The following is a 17,305-nucleotide window of genomic DNA, read 5'->3' as shown; positions in this document are numbered from 1 at the left end:
AAGGGGCGCCTGGGTGGCTCAGTCGGTTAAGCGACTGCCTTCGGCTCGGGTCGTGATCCTGGAGTCCCTGGATCGAGTCCCGCATCGGGCTCCCTGCTCGGCGGGGGCTCTGCTTCTCCCTCTGCCCCTCCCCCCTCTCATGTGCTTGCTCTCTCTCATGCTCTCTCTCTCTCAAATAAATAAAAAAAAAAAAACATTATTTGAGAGAGAGAGCTCATGAGCAAGGGGAGGAGCAGAGGGAGAGGGACAAGCCGACTCTGTGTTGAACATGGAGCCCGATGTGGGGCTCAAACTCATAATCCTGAGATCAAGATCTGAGCTGAGATCCAGAGTCAGATGCATAACCAACTGAGCCACCCAGCTCACTTTTTTAAATGACAGCTCAAATGTCACTTTCCCCAGGAACCATTCCCTAATCTGACCCATTCCCTCTCCTCTGTTGTTCCCCAAACCACCGGTAACCCATCTGAGTTAGGCTTCCAAACAACCTGGATTTTTAAGATCTTTCTCTGAAAACTCACTCCACTGTATCGCTGCTGCTGCTGGACTCTGGCCCTCCTCAACTCAGCTCTAGGAGGACTGGAACTGTACTGAGTTCATCTCACCCACAAGGCAGTCTCAGCACTCAATACGTATCTGGTAGGCAAAGGGACAGACACACAGAGGGGAGGGGAGCAGAGCCACCTTCCTTGTCCCCTGCAGATGATTTGTGCTGCATCCTATACTGTTACTACCCCTTTCTAAGCACTACTGTGTTTGAGTTAAGGGGTGTCTTCTAAATGGGAAAAGTCACTGGGTTCCTTTAAGCAGTATATCCAGCATGCCCTGCTAGCAAATTGTTCATTCAGAGTAGAAGCCAAAGTCATGATAGCCTTCCAGGTCCTGCGAGATGGCCTCACCTCACTCTCATTGCCTTTCTGACAACATCTCTTGCAATCCTGACTTCACTCTCTCTGCGCCAACCACAGGGGCCTCCTCGCTGATTCTTGAGAACACCAGGCCTCTTCCTGCCTCAGGGTCCTTGCAGTTGTCTAGAAAGTCAGAAAGCTCTCCCTCCAAATAGCTGCACTTTCCAGTCTGTGCCCGAACATCACCTTCTTAGTGGCACCTTCTCTAACCACCCGTGCACCTCACACTTCCTATATGCCTGCATCTCTGCTTTGTTCTCCTCCAATAGCATTTAGTATCTGCCATGGGATACATTTTAATTGTTGGTCTCCCTCAAGGGATGTAAGTTCCCTGTAGGTAAGGACTTTTGTCAATTTCATTCCCTGCTGAATCCTCAGCATCTAGTTTCTGATACACAGCAAGTGCTCAGGGGTTAACTGTGGCACAGCAAGTCATGGTTTTCAAGCTTTTAAAAAGTAGCGCAAACAACAACATAACAGACTGCCTAATTTAAAAATGGGGAAAGGACTCAAATATAGAATAAATAAATATTGAATAAAGAACACCGGATGTTTCTCTTAAGAAGCTATATCTGGCCAATAAGCACATAAAAAGATGCTCAACATCACTAATCATTAGGGAAATATAAAACCACAATGAGCTACCACTTCACACCCATTAGGATGGCTACTTAAAAAAAAAAAAAAAACACATCAGAAATCAAAAAGTGTTGGCAAGAATGCGGCAAAACTGGAACCCTGTGCATTGCTGGTCGTAATGGAAAATGATGCAGCTGCTGTAGAAAACAGTATGGCAGCTCCTCAAAAAATTAAACAGAATTACCGTATCATCCAGCAATTCCACTTTGGCCACAAATCCTAAAGAACTGAAAGCAGGGACTGACAGCTATCTGTAGATCCATGTTTATACCAATATTATTCACAGATGGAAGCAAGTGTCCATTGATGGACAAACTGATAAACAAAATGGTGTGTACACATGGCAATGGAATATTATTCAGTCTTAACAAAGAATGAAATTTGACACATTCTACAACATGGATGAATCTTGAAGACATTATAAGTGAAATAAACCAGACACAAAATGACAAATATTGTATGATTCCACTTTATATGAGGTAACTAGAGTAGTCAAATTTATAGACAAACAAGTAGAATAGTAACTGGCAGGGGCTGGGGGTAGGGAGGAATGGGGGTCAGGGCTTAATGGGTACAGTTTCAATTTCAGAAAAAGTTCTGGAGATGGATGGCAGCAAATGGTAATAAGGTGTTTGATGCCACTAAACTGTGTACCTAAAAATGGGTTAAAATGGTAAATTTTATGTTATGTATAATTTCCCACAGTTAAAAAATGGCAGCACAGCTCCTGCCTTAAACTCTAATAAAAAGCCTAACATGTAAGGCAGATAGAAGTGAAGTGGCTGCGCCTAAAGCAGGAAATGGAGGGCGGGAAGGGTCCACTCTGCTTGGCACCTCCTCACTGCCTCCTGGAACAAGGACCCCACAGAGCTTCAAGACAATCACAGGCGAGGTTCATGGCTCCATCCTAAAGTTCTTAGGCACTGGTTTCACTGTTCTTTTTTTTTTTCAAAAAGATTTATTTATTTACAAGGGGGGTGGGGGAGGCACAGAGGGAGAGGGAGAAACTTTTTTTTAAGATTTTTAAAAATTTCAGGGGCGCCTGGGTGGCTCAGTTGGTTAAGCGACTGCCTTCGGCTCAGGTCATGATCCTGGAGTCCCAGGATCGAGTCCCGCATCGGGCTCCCTGCTTGGCAGGGAGTCTGCTTCTCCCTCTGCCCCTCCCCCCTCTCATGTGCTCTCTCTCATTCTCTCTCTGAAATAAATAAATAAAATCTTTAAAAAAAAAAAAAGATTTTTTAAAATTTGAGAGAGAGAGAGGGGGATGAGGGGTAGAGGGAGAAGCAGGCTCCCCACTGAGCAGGGAGCCCCACACGGGGCTCAAACCTAGGACCCTGGGATCATGACCTGAGCCGATGGCAGACGCTTTACCAACTGAGCCACCCAGGCGCCCTGGAGAGGGAGAATCTTAAGCAGGCTCTAACGCTCAGTGGGGAGCCCGACTCGGGGCTTGATCGAACAACCCTGAAATCATGACCTGAGCTGAAACCAAGAGTCGGACACTTAACTGACTGAGCCACCCAGGTGCCCCTGGTTTCACTGTTCTTAAGGAAAGGAAGTTAAAAAGTTATTCCTGGCTCCATTTCTAGGAGGAACTTAGCAACAAGGAAAAATGACATCATCAACTGGCCTTGGGCCAAATGTCAATGCTGACTAATTTTTACAGAAATCACTTCATATCCCGGTAGCAGGGGAGAACTACCAGGGAAAAGAGCAACATGAAGTCACCGGCACCCATATCTAATTATCATCAATATCTCACATTTTCTGAGCCCTCTTCCATTAATAACTCAATCCTCAAAACAATTCTGTCAAATAGGCATGAAGGAAAATTGTGTGATCTCTCACTTTACAAATGGATAAACATACAAAATTCAGTGGACATTATCCACAGAGAATCCCTAAAGTGGAACTGACTTTAGGATAATAATTGCTCACATTTATCAAGGATTTATAAATTAAGACACTGGCTCAACATTTCCATGGACAATGGATTTCATACTTCCAACCAGTCTTTTCCTACCATACTTGGTAGTAGTAACTATTACTTCTTTTTCTAGGAAACTAAGGCTCAAAGAATAACCATCCTAAAATTGAATGGTTTGATAGATGATGGATGGTGATGGACTGCTCTGAAACCTACTACTCCAGAGTCTGTGCACTTAACCATTATTATTCTGTACTGCCCATCTGAGTCCTTGACTCCTGCTCTTTGGGAAAAGCCCAGTCAATGCTTCCTTCAGCCTTGAACACAAGTACAGCTGATGAGTCTCCATTCGTCACTGTGTTTCTAAGTTGAACTAGTATGAACAAAATATATCAGTACTCTTATTCCCTGCGCATAAATGCAATGAGATACTATTTCTTACACTAAGAAAAGATTCCTGATCCTTTCCAATCCTATAAAAATGTATATACAAAAATATCCTCAAGATTATTAGAATAAAAAGTCACATTGGATCATCTCATTCAATGTTTCTTTTCTGTAAGCTAAATAATCTGCTGGTGGACAGAGTACCAATTACTCCCTATACTTTTCTGAGTGCTTCTTCAGAACTTTCTGAGGATGTCTGCTTTCTTCTCCAGAAACTGAAGAGAGGAGAAACGCTTTGTGGCTTGTCAACAAGGCATTCAGTCTGCAGGGCTGCCCCATGGGATGCAAGGGCTTTGGGCCAACTGAAACAAGGATTAATTTGGAAGAGCATCAGCCAGAGGCTCCCACTAGACAACTCTAACAGACAGGCAAGCGGAAGAAGGGGGCAAAGTCATGGGCAGGGCTGCAAGCCAATGGCTAGAGTTCCTTCCATCCCTCAGGAGAGGCTTCCGGAGACCGTCTCCTTCACAAAAATCTTAAAGTGGCTCCTTTACAACCACCAAACAATATATATATTGTATCTCAACAGAATCTATATATGATGTGGGTGTTTTATTTACTCTAAGTGTTAAGAATCTAATCAACACCAGCTCTTCACACATGTGTTTGACTTTACACACAGCTTTGACTGTGTGATACCGTGAGTAGAGATGGGCCGCTCCACTAACTCTGGGGACATTGCTTTTTACTCTCCCATTACAGACCAGGATTCAGCTCTAGCACCTTGGGGGGCCAGGGTGCCCATATGCCTCTCACCTGAGAACTGGGGGTGAAGGAGGGTCTTACCGAGTTCTCCTTCAGTTGCAGCCCCTCCCCATTGGGAAGGGAGGACCGTCTCTTAGCCGAGTTCCTGTTCGGGGTTGAGGTAATGGCCCCTGCTTTCTTCTTCACAGTGAGGACCTCACAGCTGGCTTGGTCTTCATTATGTGTGCTCTTCCCAGCATTGATAACCCTGCAGAAGAAGCCAGGAGAATGGTCAGACAGAAATTTCTGGAAGGCTCAGAGCTCAGACTCAAGGGTCAGCCTAGGCAGTCTCCACAACTGGCACAAAACTAAAGCCCTACCTAGTGCACAGGACCCTGTGGTCTTGGTATTTTATGTTCCCGAGTAAACTAATTTTTCTAAAATGGAATTATATTAGCACACATTAAAACATTTCCTAAAGCACTATTTCAAGCCCGGCTCACCTTCCCAGGTGTCTGACAGCTGTGAGCAACCCCACCAATCCATTCTGGTCAAAACACAGGAGACAATCACTATTCTGGCAATTACCATGAAGACAGATGGGCAGGCTGGGGGCGAATTCTGCTGCATTTCTCCAAGTGATAAAGAGCAAAACCCACCATCAATCTTATCAAAGAATAAGGTAGTGCAGTAATTTACAGCACACTGTAAAATCCAAGAGAACAGAGAACCACATTTCACTACCGCCGTGCCCACTTTTACTTTACTCACAGAGAAGTGAGTGCATCAAAGGTATATTCTTTTTAAATTATCTTTAATCCTTCATTTTTTCTCCTATAGAATAATATTCATCACATTGCACCATTACATTAGGCTATAGGGCACTCTGATTTGGACATGTGACCATATGGTATTATAACATGTTGATAATGCTTTGACCTAATTACTGTTTTAAGCATAGGAATGCATTAGAAGAACATGCCACATCATTCGTCTACCTTTTCTGTATCAGGTGACTGCAGCTGAACTCTTGGGTTTCAGCATCATTTTCTAATTAATTAATTAGCAGCTAAAATAGATTTCCCAAAAGAGAGAGCTCTCTTTAATTTGCCATTGGCTGTGTTTTCTTTGTTTTGTTTTACCCTTTTTAAAATTTTATTTTATTATGTTATGTTAATCACCATACATCATTAGTTTTTGATGCAGTGTTCCATGATTCACTGTTTGCGTTTAACACCCAGTGCTCCATGCAGAACGTGCCCTCTTTAATACCCATCACGAAGCTAACCCATCCCCCCACCCCCCTCCCCTCTAGAACCCTCAGTTTGTTTCTCAGAGTCCATAGTCTCTCATGGTTCATCTTCCCCTCCGATTTCCCCCCCTTTTCTTTTCAAAACTTCAACAGTGTTACAGTTGGTAATAGAAGGAATGTAGAGGGGTGGGGAACAGAACTCAGTGGCAAGGAAAGAAAAGATGCTTTTTTTTTTTTAAGGTGAGACAGCTAGAAATCTGGAATCCATTCTGTAAGTGTGATGTGTACACCACTCTATCAAGCTGATTGTAATCCTCCTAAGTATAAGATAATCCTTTCCAAATAATTTTTTTTACTTTTGAATTCTGAAATAATTATAGACTCAGAGTAAATTGCAACACATTGCAGAGTTTCATGCACCTTCCCCCAACTGTATTATTTGACATCCCTATAGTAGAATATCACAAGCAACTGACAATGATGAAAAATTGTTAATCAGACTGCAGATCTTATCCAGATTTAACCATTTTTTTGTATCAAATGGCTCTCAGTATTGAAAACTGTGTAGATTTCCATAAGCCAATGAACACTCGCCACAACCAAACAGGAAACAGAGAGCAAATAGGGATCCGAGTGACCCAAGATCTAAGGGAGTATGTTTCGAGCATCCTTCTGCCAAACCTTGGGAGTGTATGGACATATTTCAGATGTTTTAACATTTACTTCATTTTTTTTTAAAAGATTTATTCATTTGAGAGAGAGTGAACGAGAGAGAGAGAGAGTGCGAGCACACACGAGCCCGGGGGGGAGCAGCAGAGGGAGAAGGAGAAGCAGACTCCCTGCTGAGCAGGGAGCCCTGGGAGGGGGGCAATCCCAGGACCTGGAGATCATGACCTGAACCTGAGCCGAAGGCAGACGCTTAACCGACTGAGCCACCCAGGTGCCCCTTAACATTTATTTTAAATTTATTTTTTAAATGTACATCATTTTGGAAAAAAATGCAATAATTTAGAAGTTCATTCCCATCTGTTACACATGAACACAGAAATGTCCATGGTCTATATATTCAGGCAGCTTTGGCATAATATGCCTTCTATCTTTTCTCTTTAATTGACTGGTATCACTTGATTGGAAGGAGAAATTTTTTAAAAAATTTATCATTTACAATTACTTATCTAAATGTTATATGAAAAATGTTATATGAAAAATAGATATGTCATCTATTATCACCTTTATTTCAAATTTTTGGGTTAATCAAAACTGCTTCATAATCCTTAGTGGGTTTATTATAAATTTCAACCTAAGCACATGTTTATACACAAAAGCCTACTTTTACTCCTTTTACGTATTACACTTTGGTGTAAGATTTTTAAAAAGTTGATTGTTGCTTACAGAGTTTGAAACTCATTGTCCTAGGGGCCTGAGCAGAGAGGTGGGGATCCTTGTGACCTCTATGAGGTCAAATCTGCCTCTGGTATTTATGACACACTCTTGCTAATGGAGGGTTGGGGCTGGGAGAGATCAAGGCCTAGTTTTCTGCCCCACCTTCACTCTCTCTCCTTCAAGGAGGAGATATTTTCATATGGTTTAAGTTAAAATGTAATTTCATATGGTTTAAGTTACCGTGTGGCTACCTGCATGAAGACTATTAATACTACCACACTTACCACCTGAGCTAAATAAATTAGTCCAGGTTTCACAGCCAAGAAGTGGTGCAGCTAGGATGCAGAAAGACCCCCCCTACCCCCACCCAACCCAACCTCTTCCTATTACACGTGGGGACTTGCACTGTCTGTGGTGGGCCAAGCTGAACTGTGTGGGGAGGCACAGAATAAGCAGATTGGGGAGCTCAGTACCAGGCCTGAGAGAAATGGGAATAAGCTCCCTCTTCTGTAACGAGTGGAGAAAGGGCTCAGAGGGAGGATGAGGGATGGATGGTTCAGATCTGCCGGTCTTGAGTCCACGTTTCATCCAGCGGTTTGTGGCTCTCGCATCGACCCTTGGAGAACCAAACCAGGCAGACAAAGGCGGTCTGAAATACCACCTGCCTCTTCTCAGTCACTGGTAGTGACTTCCCAAGCGACACGTGAGGGGTGGGCTGCTGGCCGGCTGGGGACAATACACCCCCCATGCCTCTCACAGGAACAGCTTCCCCACGGAAAGCGGAAGTGAGGTCTGGCTAGGAAAACCAATTGGTGACCACCGTCGCCTCCCTACTGTCCTCTGTACAACATCCTAGCTGCTATTTCTGGAACTTGGCATCACCCTGACCACTGGCACCTAAACTTGTGCTGTGTCGTCAAGTCTTTTTGTAACAAAAAAAGCATCACTGGTCTCCGATAGCTACACGGCAGGCTGACTCATCTGCTGTTGTCCACCGGTCAACAAAGCTACTGTAATTACATAACTGCTGAATCGCGGTCACCTGAAAGGGCCTTACCTCCTCTCTCTCTCTCTCTCTCTCTCTCAGTGGATATTAAACTCCGAAGTTGACCTAACTTCAGCAAGAAACCTTAGAAACTTTCTTTTATGCACGAGCAGCCTGGGGCCCTGGAGGACTCTGACGTGCATGAGGTCACGCAGCTAAATACGGCAGAGCCGTGGACATACTTCTGAGCTCCCAGCGATTTCTGCTTCAGCTCTCAGTTGTTTTATTTTCCTATTGTGGATCTATTCTTATCGGCACTTGGTTCAGAGGGCTGTACTGCAATGACTCATCAAAGCCAGCGAACTGTGGCAGAACAATCACTGGTGGCCTTCCTTTGCCATTTCAGGTTGAATACAGCTTGTGAATGACACTAATGAAATATCAAAAAGTCAGAAATGTCGCCCTGATGGGGAGACAGCAGCCCTAACCCAGGAAGCCTGTTTGGTCAGATATCTGATTATTACTCTGATGTTAAAGTCACATTAATTTAAAGCCACTGCCTTTAAAAACACACACACACACACACACACAATTCTTGTCCCATATTTTATATCCTTTCAAATTCCTTACTCCACACAGCTTTAGTAGAAAGACCTGGTTCTTCTTAGCTTACTTTGGCTTTAAAAAGCTCGGCCTCTATCAACTTAAATATTTTATTTTGTTCTTCAAAGGCAAATGATCTGCTTACAAAACGTAAATGAAACCTTTAATTCCTCTAAGAGTAAACTGAGAAACACTTTGTTTCCCTGAGCAGAGGAGCATCACGCTATTAATAGAGTCAATAATTTTATTTAATCTAAGCAGCTGAATCAGTAACTACACTCACTTCTTGTCTTCTGCTCCAGCATGAAGTCAGCACTATCTTGAGATCAAGAGGAATGACTTTAAGATGTGCATTCTTTATCTTAGCATGATGCTTATTTTGAAGACTTAAAAACAAAATGCTGGTGGACCATGAACTGTCCTATCTTTAGTGACTTATTTTCCAATTGCCTACAAAGAGGGAAACTATCTTCCTTGGAATTGAACTGGAGGCAATAAAGCATAGCAATTAAGAACATGGGCTCTCTCCCCAGAACACAGCACACAGCAGGTGCTCAACAAATTTTGCTGAATGAGGGAACGAAAAACAGAAATCAACTCTGCTACTTCCAGAGATGTGGAGTAATAATAGTATCTCACATCTGTTGAGAATGAACTATGCGCCAGGGACTGTTGTTAGCATTTTACATGTAGTAATTAACTCATTCAAGCCTCCTGTCAGCGCTGTGAGTTAGCCACCACCGTTGTTCTTTTTAAAGGTTAAATCACAGCTAGTGGATGGCCAAGTGTTCAGCCAACCTACATAACTTCTACAAACCTAAGTTCTTGAGCAGTACTTCGTGGATTAAATTCTAGGAGTTGCCAAGTTATGTGTGTGTTGGTGAGGGGGGATTTCTGGTCATCTATAAAGAATTGGAAAAATTTTAAGTTAGGATTAAAATTCAGGTGGGAGAATTGTTGGATGACGAATGGGAAGAATGGCTACTGTCTCCTCAATATGAAGAGTTTACATCCAATTCTTTCATCTCTTAGAAAACCACGGCATATTTGCCTCAAGAGAGAGACATGTGATTAGTTAAATTCATTTTAGGACTTTGTCTACCTTCAATTGTACCAAAACACCTAGCTTTCTCCCCCTTGTAAAAACAGGTACACACAGAATTTGAAGGACTTGGAAGTCAGAAATCCTATGTGTGTATCAGACACAGCTTGAAGCTATGACCTGAGTACCAGGCATGAACGTGACCATGAGACCACGGCAATAGCAGAACCTATTTAAAAAGAGCAAATGATTCATTCTGTGCCACCGTCATATGCTTAAGAAACTTGTTTTCCTTCTTTCTGTTTGTGAAATACTCCACGTCACAAATTTTTAAAAACTCAATTGATTTTCAGCAGTAAAGTCCTGGTTTTAATTGTAGCTGTTAAATTATCAAGTTATCTGTCTTATCATCTGCTCAAAATCTTGACAAGGACACTTATCAGATAATATGACACAGAGAACAGGTCCCTATTACTAAATTCAGACAAATACTCCAAGTATACTCAAGTCGTGAGCCCTGTCACGAAGGACACAGGCCCAGAGAACAAGCAATGGAACCATTTTCAAAAGGATTTACAAATTCAATCAACAGAGGAGAGTCCCAGCTGACATCTTCTTTGAAGGATTCACTTACTGTGCTAGTACGGGACGGCTGTCAACTCCTTCCTCACCAACGTCCTCCTTGCCCATACACTCCTGAGACGTCACAACAGGGAAAATGGTTAGAAAGACTGAGTCCAAACCTGGTCCCCGCTAATTACTGGTCCTAGCTGTGTGTTCTTGGGCAAGTTACTTTCTCTCTTTAAAATGGGGATAGTAGTCCTCTCTGATCATAGCAGAGCATGAGAATTAAGTGCCCCAGCATGGAAAGTATTTAACAGTGTCTGGTACCCAGTGAGCACTCAGGATATATTATTAATATTAGATCCAAGACAAAGCTAGCTCTTTCTTCTGTTGGGCCCAAGGGACTTGATGCAGTTGTGAAAATCTGAGGAGATGCTTCCCCTCCTTCCCCTTCAGCATCCCTCTGCCTGCCTCAAGGACACATGGCCACCTCCACCCATCCAGAGCCTTCAAGTGGCATCGCATGACACCCCCAGAACAGGGACCTTGAGCAAGGACATCTGCTCCTTTGAGCCCTCTTCTCAAAATTATTGCCACAATGAAGCCACATGCAAGAGTGTTCTGTACACAGGGAAGGACTCACAGGGTCATGACTGTGCTACGTCTAGATTCCCATCTAGACCTGCCCACAGATGCCATTTCTGGATCCCCAGGCTCCTGGATTCAAAAGCTCAGGTCGCAGAGCCCACAGAAGATGACCAAATACAGAATTCGGCTTGGTTGTTTTGGTTATTATTATATTGCTTTGTTTTTAAAAGAAATAAAGGCCTGAACAGTTTAGGCTAAACAGTTCACACTAGTGTAACTACTGCTAAGGAGAGTAATTACACTGGCTAAGAAGGAAGAAGTAGTTTATAAAGGCCATCAGGTGAAGTGAGATATTGCTGATTCATATATAATTGAGAAGCAGACAGCAAAAAGGCTGTAGGGGGAGGGAACGGAAATAATTCATTTATGGAAGACCAAATACAACTATTGATTATTGAAATTCTTTCTTTTTTTTTAAGATTTTATTTATTTATTTGACAGAGATAGAGAGAGAGCACAGGCAGGGGGAGCGGCAGGCAGAGGGAGAAGCAGGCTCCCCACTGAGCAGGGAGCCTGATGTGGGGCTCGATCCCAGGACCCTGGGATCATGACCTGAGCCGAAAGCAGATGCTTAACCGACTGAGCCACCCAGGCGCCCCTAAAATTCTCTTTTCTAAGTAACCTCCTAGGCAATGTTTCATGTGACTCTCTGAAGTGGTTACTGCCCTCCCAAATAAGCTGGAAAAAAAAACAAAAAAGACAACTTAATTCCTAGCTCCAAGGGAGTTAATAACCTCTCATTCTTGGTATACTAGAAAACCATGGTTCTGACCATGCAGCTAAGCCTTTGGTAACAGCCATCAGCAAAAACAGCCGGAACATCCATCAAGAATAATTGCTTCTCGGGACGTCTGGGTGGCTCAGTCGGTTAAGCGTCTGCCTTCGGCTCAGGTCACGATCCCAGGGTCCTGGGATCAAGTCCCGCATTGGGCTCCCTGCTCCGCGGGGAGCCTGCTTCTCCCTCTGCCTCTGCCTCTCTCTCCCTCTCTCTATCTCTCATGAATAAATAAATAAAATCTTAAAAAAAAAAAAAAAGAATAATAGCTTCTCCCAGATGGTTTCAGCCACCTCTGGGTAGGAGGGAGAACAGGAGGTCATCCAAGCCCATTCAGTTAACAGTCAGTCAGGTGTTACCAGGGAGGAAAAAGGATGTCAGGAAGTGGAATTTTCTGGGGTGTTAGGCTCTCCCCTTTTGGAAGGTGACTAAGCACCAACACATGGAGGAGACAGAGGTGTCAAGAAGGAAGATAAACACAGGTGGGAAAAGAGCACATACATGCACATCTTTTCCAGCAGGCAACCTCACACCTCTGGTTCCCAGGCTCTGTCTGTCATGAAGGGATGTGACCAATCAAGGGATGCTAAATGGGATCTCACATTCAGCCCCCAGAGAGGTTACTATTTTTAAATTTTTTAAATTTTTGCACACAAAATGTTTTTTATTTATTTATTTATTTATTTTTTAAAGATTTTATTTATTTATTTGAGAGAGAGAGAGCACATGAGAGGGGGGAGGGTCAGAGGGAGAAGCAGACCCCCTGCTAAGCAAGGAGCCTGATATGGGACTCGATCCCGGGACTCCAGGATCATGACCTGAGCCGAAGGCAGTCGCTTAACCAACTGAGCCACCCAGGCGCCCCACAAAATGTTCTTTAAAAAGTGAACTAGTAGGCGTGCCTGGGTGGCTCAGTCAGTTAAGCGTCTGCCTTCGGCTTGGGTCATGATCATTATCCTGGAGTCCTGGGATTAAGCCCCGAGTCTGACTCCCTGCTCAGCAGGGAGCCTGCTTCTCCCTCTCCCCCCAGCTCACGCTCTCTCTTTCGCTCTCTCTCTAAAATCTTTAAAAAAAAAAAAAAAAGTGAACTAGTTGCCAATATTGAAAAATTAGGATATTTACATTAAAATCTTCATTTTCCTTTTTCTCTTGAAAAACAGTACATCAGGTTATACACCTGTCACAGTCTCCTGTGACAACAGTCAGAGGTAGGACATATCCTCTCAAGCTCACCCCAGACCTCACTCTGTCTACTTGTGCCACTCAAGTAACCAGCCTGGCCCCAAGGCATTTGATTCTGCAACACTGCATCCAGATCTCTGGGATTTAATAAATAAACCAAGAAAATTATTAGATACATAGTATACTGATCGAAACCATTACTTTAAAAATATTTACTGTATAACCACATGGGGATGAACCAAGAAGACTAGGATGTGGTTTCCACTCTCAAGGAGCCCACAGTCATCTGTAGTTGGGGATACTTCCTTACAAATAACTACAGTTTGCTCAGATTGATGCCATATCAAGGTGTGTGTCACAAGGGATCTGAGCATACAGAAGAGGAGACAACTCTGCAACAAAAGAGTCAGGTAAAGTATCACAGAGGAGGTGGCATCTGAGTGAGTTCAGCCTTATGGAATGAAGGAGAAAATCAACAATCAGAGAAAAGACAAGAAAAGGCTCTCCAGGCAGAGGAACAGCCTGTGAAAGCCGAGAGTGATGTAAACTTTATAAAGAGGGTTTGGGTGTGGCCTGGGTATAGGTTTGCTGAGGGAGCTACATCAGAACCAGACCATGAAATTCTATGGAACTTTATCCTACAGAATTTATGACCCACAGGAAGAATCTAAGACTGTTTAAACAAAGGATTCATATGATCAAAACTACTTAGGAAAATAACATTAGTGGCTTAATGGAGGATGGTTTATACAGGATAAATGACAAAGGGGAAGTGATCAGCCAGGGTCTCTTATAATAGTGTAGGTGACCAAGGGGTCATGAATCAAGCACTGGCGCTGGGTAGAAGTGAGGGTTTCAGAGGAGGTGAAAGACCCAAGAATTCCCAGGAAGACCTGTTGGACAGGGGTCACAGGGGAGAAAGGAGCAAAGAGGAGGACTCTCAGGTTTCCACTGGCAGAATGAGCAGACCAGGTATACCGATTATGAATGGAGAGGAGAAGACTTGGGGGTGGGGAGTGCTGGAGGAGGAGATAATGAAATTGCTTTAAGGTCAGTGAACAGAAAATTCTTGGTACCAGAAATTATGGAGGCAGTGGCAGCCCATGTTGGCTTAACAAGGGGTCCCACAAACTATGGCCCTCAGGCCAAACCTGGGCCACTGCTTTGTTTTGTATGGCCCCCAAGAATGGCTTTTACATTTTTATGTATGTGACGGGGGAAAAAATCATAAGAATGTTTTGTGACCGGTGAAAATTAATATTAAGTTCAAATTTCAGTGTCAGTAGTTTTACTGTTTTACTGTAATACACCCATGTTCATTCATTTACAAATTTGTTAATCGTGGCTTTCCAGGTACAACGGCAGTTCATAGTTTCGACAGAGGCTGCCTACAAAGCCTATATATATTATTTACAATCGATACCTTTTATAGAAAATGTGTGCTTACTCCTGAACTTAATAACTATTCGACTGAATGGTCTAAAATTGCTGTAGGTCAAAAACAGTCGAATACTGACGATTTCGTATTATTACATGTAATACAGAAGTGAAGCAGAGAAGAGAGTTATCGATTTGGATAGAATTTCGTGTGCGTCTTGGTGTTATTAGTAACATTAGCTTTGGATATACTTTGCTCCTAGCATTTGAGAGCCATCGTTAGCTTCTATCTCCCTCACCAATATAATTCAATAACCAAAGATTAAAGAGCAAACACTCAAGATCAAAAGAAGCTATGGTGTTGTCACATAGATCTCCTCACGTACATATCAATGTTTTCTTCTTCATATTGACTGTTTAGAAATGAACTTTCAACAAAGCAAAGATAAAAACCAGAAAGCTGTTGTTGGGCATTTCCTTTCCATTATTCACCAGATCTTTTTGGCAAAACCATTAATACCACCAAAGTCCAACTTCCCCCATTTAAATAAGGAAGTCTGCGGCCTGTCAGATGCTGGAGCAATTCCCATTCAAGGCCACAGTGCCACTCTGTTGGGGTCAAATGAGAAGAAAATAAAACCTACCCAAAACGGATATCAGGTTTGGAGAGTCTGCATTAAATAAATCCAGTTTAGAACAATATTACTTGCAGAAGTTTTTGTTGGCAATTAAAGAAAAAAAAAAAGCAATGTGCCTGAAGCTACTATTTCTAAAGGCTTCCTTTCTTTATTTACCAGATATATCAGAACTATCACCAATGTCAAAGAAATGCATTTTGAAAAAATGCATTTTTTTCAAAACAAAATGAAACTCAATCTCAAAAGTGTAATTTAAAAGTGTGCATTTCAAAAAGGTTTAAATTGACAAAATGAAACCAAAAGATAAAAACACTAATCTCAACAGATATCAAATAAAATACATAACTTTTTTTTTTTTTAAAGATTTTATTTATTTATTTGACAGAGAGAGGGATAGCGAGAGCAGGAACACAAGCAGGGGGAGTGGGAGAGCGAGAAGCAGGCTTCCTGCCGAGCAGGGAGCCCAATGTGGGACTCGATCCCAGGACCCTGGGATCATGACCTGAGCCAAAGGCAGACGCTTAACGACTGAGCCACCCAGGCGCCCTAAAATATATAACTTTTTAATTAGCAGTTTCCTCATAAACTTGATACAATCTTGACTTTTCCCTTCCTCTGGGATAAACAAAGTTCTGGGCAATCCAGAGCTCCCTTATCTTCCTTTTTAACCTTAAGGCAACACAAGAACAATATTTTTATACAGAAGAGGGTTGTTTGGTGGTAAGAAGGATGAAACTCTTAACCTGAGAATTCTGAGTCCTGGTTTTAGAAAAGATCTTTTAAAATGTGCTCTTATATGAGAGGGGAAGGCCACTCGTCCACCTATCCTCAAATTCACAGGCTGAGCTGCCTCGACACACAACAGAGCAGGAAATGCCAAGAAGGGCAGGCAAACAGGTTTCTATATGCTAAAAATTTGGAAGGCAGTTAAGAGCAGACTCTGGAGCCAGATTCCCCAGGTCTTAATGTTTCGATCAGCCAGTAAGTACCTGTGTGACTTTCACTTTATCTCCCTATGCCTCAGCTTCTCATCAGTAAGATGGGACAATGAGCAGTACTTTCCTCTCAGGGTGGTTGTGTGACTGTCAGAAAACAGCTGTTTATGAGCTTTACACCCAACAACTTAGTTAATACTTGTAACCCTACACACGAGAAAGGTGTGTCATTATCCTCATTTTGTTGGCCCCATCAATAATACCCTACGCAAAACGATTCAGTTAAACATCCTAGACAATCTGTTTTGGCATTTTCTCCTAGCAACTGAGGTTTTAAATGATGTACTGTGTTCACACAAACGAAGCTCTTGTAATTAGTTGCACAACAGCTTATAAATAGAACACAGGTATTGCAAGAAGGAATTGTGACATGTCCCATGATTTCAGCACACCAACATTCCTTTTCCGAGGCAAGCAATGTACTGCAAATGTACATTAACAGCAATAATTAAATTCCCACTCATTACTTAAGTCATTGTTTAAAAAAAAAACATACAAAACACTTTATTTTAATTGAAAATAATCTGCTTTGGAAAATCTTCATCCCTGTTAACTAATTTGTAGAGAAAGTCTGTTTTATTTCCAGATTAAAGCCTGAATACAAAGAGTAGCCCTTTGAAAGCTGGTTGTTGTCTGGTCAAACATTTTTACCTTTGTGCCTAGACCCATTAACACTTCAACCCTCCCTAATTTACAAGGGAAAAAACAAAAACAAAAAACGTTTAAACCTTGAGGCACCCACAAGGGCCAACAGGAGTCATTTTAGGCAAACTGATCTCTACACCCTCAAAAAGCTCTCTAGAAAGTACAATGAGACTTTGCTATGGCCTTGAAGGAGACAAATACACTGACAAGGATGTAAACTATTAAACTGGATGCCCAGTATCATCCTTAAATAACAAGGACAAGGTGGGCTACCAATATATCTCAACTAGTCAAAGAGGTATGCTCCATAATGCCATATATTGATGTTAGTTGTTTTCTCCCCATCTCAAGTCACATAGCAGGGAGTAGGCACTCAATAATGTTAGTTGAATGAATGAATAAATGAACTTTTTTTCTCCATAACATCCCATGGGGGTCACTAGAATAAGTGAATTCTGAGCCTATTTGTTTCTTAAAGCTTAAAATATTTTTATTGGGGCTTCCCATCAACTGGCTTCAAGGAAAATAACTCTATGTTCCAAAGAAAAATTGTTCCAAAGAAAAAATTTATTTAATTATAAGTGCTAATGAACTTGGGAGCAGGACATGTA

The 17,305-nt window shown here is 42.4% G+C and overlaps 1 protein-coding gene across 2 annotated transcripts in view; it reads right to left on the bottom strand.

Moving 5' to 3' along the window:
- The window catches only part of PPM1H (protein phosphatase, Mg2+/Mn2+ dependent 1H), a 243,754-nt gene that overhangs the window by 148,418 nt on the left and 78,031 nt on the right, over window positions 1-17,305 (bottom strand). For both annotated transcript variants that reach the window (XM_021678641.1, XM_021678639.1), the window contains exon 2: window positions 4,708-4,873. In XM_021678641.1, coding sequence (XP_021534316.1) covers window positions 4,708-4,873 — 166 coding nt within the window. The remainder of the gene's footprint in view (window positions 1-4,707; window positions 4,874-17,305) is intronic.

Source organism: Neomonachus schauinslandi, chromosome 5 (assembly GCF_002201575.2).
Source record: "Neomonachus schauinslandi chromosome 5, ASM220157v2, whole genome shotgun sequence".
Taxonomy (NCBI): domain Eukaryota; kingdom Metazoa; phylum Chordata; class Mammalia; order Carnivora; family Phocidae; genus Neomonachus; species Neomonachus schauinslandi.
Note: the sequence above shows the minus strand (reverse complement) of the source record. Positions and strands in the feature narration are given on the sequence as shown.